The sequence below is a fragment of the Drosophila ananassae genome, chromosome 3L (assembly GCF_017639315.1).
Source record: "Drosophila ananassae strain 14024-0371.13 chromosome 3L, ASM1763931v2, whole genome shotgun sequence".
Taxonomy (NCBI): Eukaryota; Metazoa; Arthropoda; class Insecta; order Diptera; family Drosophilidae; genus Drosophila; species Drosophila ananassae.
The window spans coordinates 5,648,927-5,659,051 of NC_057929.1; the positions used below are offsets into that span (position 1 = coordinate 5,648,927).

Sequence of the window (10,125 nt, forward strand, 5' to 3'; positions counted from 1 at the left end):
CCAGAAAGTAGGTCTTTTTAGTTTCAGTTTCTTTTGATTTTAGCAACGGAAAGGTTGGAATTGTCTTCTGAAATTATTATAATGGAGGAGCAGGATAATAAGGTGACTACAGAGGTTCTATAAGAGTGGTACATATATTCTAAAAAGTCCTTTGATAGGAGGTTCCTTTGTTTGAGTTTCTTTCACTTAAAAGGAAAAAGGATGACCAGAAAAGAATGCCCTGGTACTACGCACCATCGTTCCTTCTACTTTGGGTGGCTTTGTTCTATGCCATCGTTATCCCACTTTTCAACAGACTCCCAGACAAGGTGACAATTTCCGAGGAATCCCTGAGACCTGGAGAATTTGTGGGGGAACGTGCCCAGAAGCAACTATTTGATTTCGATCGCATTGGTGTCAAATACGTTGGAAGTACTGCAAACGAGGTGAAAACTGTGGAGTTTTTGGTGAACGAAGTGGAGAAGATCCGTTCGGAAATGAAAAGTGATCTCTACGACCTTGATGTGGACGTACAATCATCAAACGGCGGCTATGTGCTGGGCAGGATCAGGATCTACCAGGGCATCCAAAATGTCGTTGTAAAGCTGAGTTCCAAAAACTTTCCAAGTGACTCGTATTTGCTTCTAAACAGCCACTTTGATTCGAAGCCAAGTACACCGGGTAAGTGGTTTTAAAGTGGTTTATAGTTAAGTGGGCATTATTAATTATGTTTAAAGGCTCTGGGGATGATGGCACTATGGTCGTGGTTATGTTGGAGGTTTTACGTCAAATGGCTATATCGGAGACCCCTTTCGAACATCCCATCGTGTTTTTGTTCAATGGAGCCGAAGAAAATGGACTTATGGGCTCGCATGCTTTTATTACGCAACACAAATGGGCAGCTAATTGCAAGTTGGTTTAAGGTATTTTTAGTTACAACATATTCATTTAAAAACCGAACTATTATAGAGCCTATATTAACTTGGAGGTAGGAGGCAGTGGTGGACGAGATCTCCTATTCCAGAGCGGACCCCAACACTCATGGCTTATGAAGGTATTTCTGACTCATTTTCCGATAAATATAATATTTTACTTTTCATTCATAGTACTATAAATCGTATGCCAAACATCCATTTGCCACAACATTGGCTGAGGAGATATTTCAAAGTGGAATCTTACCCTCCGACACTGATTTTCGAATATTTCGTGATTTTGGAAAGATTCCTGGTAAGAGATTCTGAAATTTTCATTTAGTGTCAAAGTAAACGGTGTCATAGATAATAATTATGAATTATCTAGGTCTGGATATTGCTCAGGCCAAGAACGGCTACGTTTACCATACAATCTTTGATACATATCAAAACGTACCAGGAAGATCGATTCAAAATACTGGGAACAATATCCTGTCCTTGGTTCAGGCCTTTTCGAATGCAACAGAACTAAATGAAGTTGAGGTAATGTAGTAAATTTTTTCCAAAAATAAACCAAATAATGCCGAGATATATATATTTCTAGGCGTACCAAAATGATGGACACTCTGTATTTTTTGATTATCTGGGACTTTTCTTTGTTTATTACACGGAATCAACTGGAATAATATTGAATTGCATAATTGGCGTACTTGGTTTGATTCTGGTGGGATGGTCTTTATGGAGGATGTCCCAGAAATCAGAGGAGGTGTCTCTCAAGCAGATATCGATTTGGTTTGCCATTATCCTGGTACTCCATGTGATTGGAGTTCTTTTGAGTATATGTTTGCCCTTGCTAATGGCTGTAATGTTCGATGCTGGAGATCGATCTCTTACCTACTTTACGAATAATTGGCTGGTATTGGGTCTCTATATCTGTCCGGCAGTCATCGGTCTGGTCTTACCCCTAACACTCTACTATACTCTAATGCCAAACGTAAGAGAATTAGGTCTAATATGAATCATATATTTTACATCATTTTGTTTCTAGAGAAAACTAAGCTATGCTTACCAAATCCAAATGAGTCTTCATGCCCACTTGGTGCTCTTGACCATTATTGTTTTTATTGCGACCGCCTTGGGTTTTCGGTCGGAGTACTCGTGTTTAATATCATTGATCTTCTATAGTGGAGCCCTGCTGATTAATCTGCTGAGCAAACTACATGATAAGGGTGAGATGGTTTAAGGAAGAGGAATTTTGAGATGGTATCCAATAACAACTCTCGCTTTCCAGGCTTCAATTGGACTCTGATTGTGTTGTGTCTTCAGGTCTTTCCATTTTGTTACTTTTATTATCTGTTTTACTTGCTCCTCGTTATATTCTTCCCCATTCTTGGTCGAAGTGGCAGTGCCTCGAATCCTGATCTCATTGTAGCCCTTCTGTGTGGCTGTGCTGTCCTTTCTGCCCTGGGATTTTCTGTGAGTAAAGTGATGTAAGGAATTCACGATAGAGATCTTAGTAATATGAACTTCAGGCACAATTGATTAATATGTTCCGATGGCCAAAATTAATTCTTTTCGGACTGGGAGTGGTTACTTTCATTTTCTGCATGCTTGCGGTATCAGATGTGGGCTTTCCTTATCGTGCGAAGACCAATGTGATGCGTATAAGTTGTGTGGTAAGTTCTTATCGTGCATTTTTGAAATATTTGAGATATTTTATTTTTAAAGCACACGCGACGGATTTTCTACGAATATGATGGCTCTGTGAGTCACGATGATTCGGGCTACTACTTCAACTATCAGGACAGGCGGGGCTTGAATCCCTTGAAGGACTCCGCCCTTAATCTCACTGGTGTGGTGCCCGTGTCTTCCTTCTGCGATGACTATGTCATGTGTGGAGTTCCTTGCTTTGCCTGGTGCGGCTGGCGGGAGAGGGATGGGTGGCTTCCACGCGAGTCGGAGGTCATAATTCCAGGTGAATTCTATCTGAAATTTTTGGAAAAAACCGTCTCAGAGGTGAATGGAACGGTTCGACTCAGTTTCCAACTGTATGGAGCTCCGCACATGAATATATTCATGCAACCAGTGGGTTCTGCCGTTTTTAGGGACTGGTCCTTTGATCGAAATATGCTAGATAATCCGGAGAAGTTCGAGTTACCTTACCAAGTCTATTTGGCTTGTGGGACAGACAGAAGCCCCTTGGAGTTTTACATTGAAATGGAGGTAGCTTATATGATGTTTTTATGAATACTAACAATTAGTAATTAATATATCCTTTAGAATCCTGATAAGGATTACACTGTGCCTGTCCTGGAGCTGGCAGTTGTTGGACAATTCATCACCTATGATTATGAACGGGATGCCGAGTCTCAGCGTTTTGTTTCGGAATTCCCAGATTTTGTGCATGTCACGGAGTGGCCAGCAATACTTAAGCGCTACATTTTCTAAGAATTAATACATATGTATATCGCAGGTGCTTCAAATTTTGGCAATAAATTTCTATCCATTACCTGCCCGACAATGTTTACCAAAATCAGCCTTCACGTTTCTGTTCTTATCGAAAAAATTTAAAAAAAATATATGCTTTTCTTGATTTAGGGTTCATAAAATCGATATAAATCGTAAATTTTATTGGATCATATTGATAACTTTTAATAGGGACTAGCGCGATTAGATTGGTCCGGTTTCTAGGGGAGAAGATGTCCAGATGCCTTGTTCCGAAAATAAATCAATCGCTTGGCTCCATGGAGATTGCCTGAGACTTTAGCTTTCAAGGGATTATAAACTATTTATGCTTATGGCATCATAAATATGTATATTGGGGTCTGCAGCAGAGTATGCAATTCGAAAGTTACCCTGTATTTTGTGGCTGAGATAGCAAATCTGATCTGATAAAGGAGTCTCAGAAAGGTTTAAATTTGATAAGATTTTCTGCGGTTTATTCAGTCTCGCGCGTGGCTCTGTTGAGCCAGAAATCAGAAGAATGGAAAAACCCAATGAGGCTTTCGTGGAGGACAATGACTTGGAGCATGCAGAAACATTCCCAGGATTGGATGAGAAGAGCACCTTGGAACTCACAACTCAAGAAGAGGAATTCTTGAACAAAGCAAGTCCTGTGGAAGCCTTTAACGGACTCGAGAAAAGCACTTTGCAACTGGCCACCGAAAAGATTGATCCAGAAGATGGCAGCTACTCGGATTTGAGAGAGAAAAACAAGTCCCAGAAGAGGCTAGCCTGGTACTATGCCCCAGTGTACTTGCTTTTCTGGGTTGGACTCTTTTTCGCGGTGGTCCATCCACTTTTCAATCACCTGCCAACCGGAGTCAAGCTGGAGGAGGAGTCCGATCTGCCCAATACCTTCATTGCCCAGCGAGCAGAAAGCTTGCTCCTAAAATTGGATCTGATGGGACCAAAGATTGCCGGGGACTATGTGACTGAGGTTCTAATGGTGGAACTCCTGCTTGAGGAAATTGAAAAAGTCCGCCAATCGATGAGAAGTGATTTGTATGACTTGGAGGTGGACGTACAGCGATCCAGTGGGGCCTTTCTCCATTGGCAAATGATCAATATGTACCAGGGTATCCAAAACGTGGTGGTTAAGCTCAGTTGTAAGAGCTCGAATAGTTCATCCTACTTGCTGGTGAACAGTCACTACGATTCCAAGCCGAGCAGTGTGGGTTAGTAAAGCAATCTCTTCAAAATCTTTTAGAGATTCTTGAAGTTCATACTTCTTTTCAGGAACTGGTGATTCTGAGGTTATGATTGTGGCCATGCTGGAGACCTTGCGTTTGATGGCCATTTCCGAGGAGATTTTCCTCCATCCAATTGTATTCCTGTTCAACGGAGCCGAGGAACAACCCTTCCATGGATCGCATAGCTTCATATCCAATCATCGATGGGCGGCCAACTGCAAGTGGGTGTTGAAATTGATTTCCTAATCTCTGATCGATTTTCGAATTCTAATCAAATCAGGGCTCTAATAAACCTGGACTCGGCCGGTGCTGGCGGACGTGAAATTCTGTTCCAGGGGGGTCCCAACCATCCTTGGCTAATGCGGGTAAGCCAAAATCGTGCACTCCACTTGATAGTTATCTTAATGGGCAATCATAAAGCCTCGAAGCAATGGGTTTTTAATTACTTTCTTATCTAATCGCCACCATAAAACCGATATCTAATAAAAATCGCTTGTATTCCACAAAACAGCATTACAAAAAAAGCTCCAAGCATCCATTTGCCACAACAATGGCGGAGGAAATTTTCCAGGCGGATCTGATTCCTTCCGATACAGATTTTCGAATCTTTCGTGACTTTGGACCAGTGCCTGGTAAGGAGTTGCCCATTATTTTGTGAAACTTCACTGGTGTTTTTTCGGAAATAGGTTTGGACTTAGCGGGTTGCTATAATGGTTTTGTGTATCACACCAAGTTCGATCGCTTCAAAGTGATATCTCGAGGATCACTTCAGAACACTGGCGATAATGTTTATGGTCTGGTCCGGAGCCTCTCCAACGCCGAGGAAATGTACGATACGGCGGTAAGTCAAAGGAGACTCTTGAGTCTAAACTTATCTTTGATTTAATTAATTGTTTCGTTTCAGGCCCACTCAGAGGGTCATTCGGTGTTTTTTGATTATCTGGGACTGTTTTTCGTCTATTACACGGAATCTACGGGAATTGCTCTAAATATTTCTTTCTCCTTGGGAGCCATTCTTCTCGTTTCTTTGTCTCTGTGGCGCATGTCAAAGGTCACAGATCGCCGGCTGGGTACTTATGCCAGATCCTTTGGCATGCAGTTCCTCCTGGCCATTTTGGGTGTGCTCCTGGCCCTGGCTTTTCCTCTTCTGATGAGCGTTTTCTACGATGCCGGCAATCGAACCATGACATACTTCAGTAATAGTTGGCTGGTAATTGGGCTTTTCGTTTGTCCTTCGTCGATTGGACTGGTTTTGCCCTCCACCCTCTACTTGACTCTGCGACCCAGTGTATAATACTTTATTCTGTCATGGCTATATTAACAGAATTATGATCCTTAGGAAAAAATACCTCATAGCTATCGGGTGCAGATCGTTGGTCATGCCCACTGTGTTCTGATGGCGGTGCTGTGCATTCTTCTGACTGCTGCTGGAATTCGCACTGCCTATCTGTTCATGATTTGTGTTTTCTTCTACGTTGGTGCTCTGATTATAAACTTGGCCAGTCGCCTGCACGATAATGGTAAGACCCAGAGACTTTCAGACGTTAAGCCAATAGTGACACATCTAATCTCATTAGGCCACCTTTGGAGTCTGGTGCTTGCGGCTTGTCAGGTACTGCCCTACCTCTACTTCACCTACTTGTTTCACGCTCTCCTGGTTATCACTATTCCCATGACAAGTCGCAAAGGCATGACCGCTAATCCCGACCTTCTGATATCGCTGGAGTGTGCTCTGGGCACTATACTGGGGTTAGTCTTTGTGGTAAGTACTTTGCGTATTTCTCTTCTTACGCTACTAACAGATAAATTAAATTATAGGCCCCATTGCTGAACCTCTTCCGACGGCCCAAGAGTATGATGTGTGGTTTGGCCTTGGTCATGTTCATATTCTGTATGATTTCGGTGTCGGATGTGGGATTCCCCTACCGAGCAAAGACCAATGTAATGCGATTGCATTTCCTGGTGGGTATCCTGAGATAGTTTTTAATAAGAACCTCGTTTATAAATTCCTTGTTATAGGAAGTTCATCGGAAATTCTATGAATATGATGGAAGTCTTAGCTTGGAGGATAGCGGCTATTACTTTGATTTACAGGACCGACGCTTAGAGTCTCCACTGCTGGACAGGATTAATCTTACAGGATTCACACGCGTGGATGAGGCGTGTAAGATTCATATGAAGTGTGGCATGCCGTGCTTCAACCATCGCTGGTGTGATACTGTCGAAGATGCGCATTGGTTGAAGCGAGATGTGCCCGTTGATCTGCCAGGAACTCCAGTGCTCGATCTTTTAAACAAGACCCTCCTGGGCAACGAATCCGATCCCAGGGTTTACTACGAATTCTCTGTTTCTGGGCCACCAAGGATGAGTCTTTTCATACTGCCCCTGAATGGTGTAAAGATGCTGAAGTGGTCTTTTCTTCAGGGAATGCTGGACAACCCGTCAGTCTACAAGCCACCATATCACATTTTCATAGGCTATGGCAGTGACAATTCTCCCATTCGTTTTAACTTTGAGCTGACGGTTAGTAGTTTTAGGAATTCTTTTTTTAAATTCAGAAAACCAATGGAAAATATTAATATTTTAGAAAGACGATGGTAACTACAATGAGCCCGTATTTGAGTTGGGCCTTTCGGGGCACTATATGAGTCATCTGAGTAAACGCGATGCAGCTACCCAGAAGTTTATAGAGGATCTTCCAGACTTTGCCCATCCTATGGAGTGGCCAACTTCCTATCAACGATTTGTATTTTAAAAAGACTTGAAAATAAAATACTCCAAGAGAATAAATATATTTGTAAAGAAATTATTTTTAGATGAGTTCAGGAAATGTCAATAAGGTTTTTGGATAAAAATTAATTATTTTTTTTAGAATCAATCAAACAACAAATTAAAACGCAAAACCCGAATATTGGTCAAGCTTTTGAATTTATCAAAAGTCGAATTTATGGATCTTAAATGGAAATAGCCCTGGAAGATGTGAAACGATAAGAATATTCGTCTGGACATTTAACGATATGCGATAAAATCAAATAAATAACACGCATAATCACAAGATTTCATAATGTCGCAGTTTTTAACAAGACTTTGATGGTTTTCTTGTATTTGAAACATTTACAGATGTCTTTCGTTATATCGACGATAAGAATCTGTACTTTTGATCTCTAAGGAGCTTGTGGCTTCCAAGATATTGCCCTACCTCTATTTTTTAGTTCAGGATTACGACAGATTTTTATCTGACCATTAAAGCAACCAGCTTATGATCTTATAAAAAGACACTAACTACCTTGGGGTGCCTTTTCTACTAAACACCAATTAAAAGGCACTTGCACAGACTTTGAAACCATGATTTGGGGTTTATCTAGTAGACCCTATAAAACCCTATTGGTAAAACCCCAAGGGTAAGGGGGTGCGAATTATAGCCTTGACTTTGGGCCCTGTCGACCAGATGCAAACTCATAAATGAATAAATCACTGTGGACGGAAGTCCACGAGGTGACGACCTGCATGCCTAGGCGTGCGCGAGGAAACTCTATATATAGCCGAAGAATTAAAATCACTGTGGACGGAAGTCCACGAGGTGACGACCTGCATGCCTAGGCGTGCGCGAGGAAACTCTATATATAGCCGAAGAATTAAAAATTTTCTGTAGGCAACCGATCTAAATGAATGATATACCAATCGAAAGGTATTGTTTCAATTAGATAATTTTTGTCGAAACATATTCCAAAAGTTATTTGGTTTGGGAGAAATTAGGGTGAAAGTAAAAAAAATTTTTATCACTAAAGTGGGGCTGGTGGACACATTTTAGTCCCCAGATAGAATATTTTCATATATTCGCATTCTAGAGCTAAATACGCGTCGATTGGTACCTCAATCGACCCGATCCAACATTTCATTCAGAAGTTATTCGAAAAATTCAATTTTTTCTTCTTCTTCAAAATGAAGCCAGTTTGCGTCGGTTTGTCGGTTTGTCTGTTTGCACTATTTTTATCTTAAAAATCCTGAAAAAAATTGGAAAATGTTTGTTACTATCATATGAGCAACTATTGTTCTACAACTTTTTGAAATACCTTAAGCTTACGTAAAAAAATTAAAAAAACTTTGTTAATGAAAAAATGCATAACTTTATAATTAAGAAAGATATTAAAAAGAGCTTTACACCGTTGAAAGGGGTTTTTAAATATCTATTTCACTTTCTTTGGGACCAAACGTCTATATAGCACACAAAAAAAAATACACTGAAAATAAACTTTTTTTTTAAGAAAAAAAATTATTTTTCAAAATTTAGTCGACTGACCCTTTTTTTTTTTTGCACGTGTAGATAGCTTTTGAGATGACGCAACTTTTGACATATCGCTCATATCTGGCAAAATCCGTTAACTCAAGATATAGTCCTGTAAGTGCAGCTACCCATTTTGTGCAGCCTCCTGTGAAGCTTGCATTTACTTATACATGTGTGTGTATTTGATTGGCAACTTTGCTTTTTGGAGTCTGCATATATTTGGTCTATACCCTAAAAAATATGGAGTATATCTTTTCAGATTTTAGATAATTTATTTAAAAATAAAATCCAAATAAAAAAGGGCTTAAAAAAGTAAAACGTAAACATTGACTCAAGTTGGACTCGAACCCAGGCCCTCCGTGTTAGGAACCACGACGCTCTCCACTCAGCTATCCTCGAACTTTGTTGCTTAATGGCAACTTTTGATGTAATTCTACTTTGTGTTTCAGTGTCTCATGTCTTAATGAGAAGACTCAGAAGATTGGTACTTCAACCGACCCGGTCCGACATTTCTTTCAGAAGTTATTCAAGAAATTCGATTTTTACAGTTTTTTTTAAATTAAGCCAGTGGGTTTGTTTGTCTATATTTTTTTCTTTGCAATACTGAATAAAATTGGAGATTTTTGTTAATGTCATATGACTCATATGATATGAGCAATTATTGTTCTACAACTTTTTGAAAAAGCTGTAAAAATCTAATTTCTTGAATAACTTCTGAAAGAAATGTCGGACGGGTCGGTTGAGGTACCAATCTTGAGGTCCCAAAGAAAAACAAGAAAAGAAAGCTAACTTCGGGCGAAGCCGAAGTTGATATATCCTTGCAGTTGTGCCATTTCCGATCGTTCAGTTATATGGCGGCTATTGGATATAGTTGGCCGATCCCTATGAAATTTGGCCAATAAGATTATTTTGCCCAAAATGGAATCTGTACCAAGTCCCATCTTTCTAACTTAAAAAACACCAAAGTTATGCCAATTCCGATCGTTCTATGATAGCTATAGGATATAGTCGGCCCATCCTTATGAAAGTTTGTACATAAGATATTTTCAAATATTTCAAAAATAAAATCCAAATAAAAAAGGGCTTAAAAAGTAAAACGTAAACATTGACTCAACTAGGATTAGAACTCAGGCCCTCCCGTATTAGAAACTCTCCACTCGGCTAATCTCGAACTTTTTTGCTTGATGGGAAATTTTGATGTAATTCTGCTGTATGTTTCAGTGTCTCATGTCTTAATGAGAAGAATGCAAAATTTTAT

General features: G+C 40.1%; 2 protein-coding genes across 2 annotated transcripts; both read left to right on the forward strand.

The window, feature by feature from the left end:
• Positions 1 to 30: 30 nt before the first annotated feature.
• Positions 31 to 3,403, forward strand: LOC26514216 (endoplasmic reticulum metallopeptidase 1). The gene is made up of 12 exons (XM_014908504.3): positions 31 to 102; positions 159 to 660; positions 717 to 891; positions 949 to 1,033; positions 1,086 to 1,206; positions 1,279 to 1,433; positions 1,495 to 1,884; positions 1,939 to 2,119; positions 2,182 to 2,366; positions 2,423 to 2,566; positions 2,619 to 3,113; positions 3,171 to 3,403. Exons 1-12 carry the CDS (start codon positions 82 to 84, stop codon positions 3,336 to 3,338), a joined length of 2,622 nt encoding a protein of 873 aa, XP_014763990.1. The 5' UTR covers positions 31 to 81; the 3' UTR covers positions 3,339 to 3,403.
• A 431-nt stretch (positions 3,404 to 3,834) lies between these two features.
• On the forward strand, positions 3,835 to 7,385 carry LOC6495695 (endoplasmic reticulum metallopeptidase 1). Its single transcript, XM_001959358.3, has 11 exons — positions 3,835 to 4,567; positions 4,629 to 4,803; positions 4,863 to 4,947; positions 5,094 to 5,214; positions 5,269 to 5,423; positions 5,487 to 5,870; positions 5,922 to 6,102; positions 6,160 to 6,344; positions 6,401 to 6,544; positions 6,602 to 7,105; positions 7,170 to 7,385. The coding sequence occupies exons 1-11, from the start codon at positions 3,874 to 3,876 to the stop codon at positions 7,335 to 7,337; spliced, it is 2,796 nt and encodes a 931-aa protein (XP_001959394.1). The 5' UTR covers positions 3,835 to 3,873; the 3' UTR covers positions 7,338 to 7,385.
• The last annotated feature ends 2,740 nt before the right edge of the window (positions 7,386 to 10,125 follow it).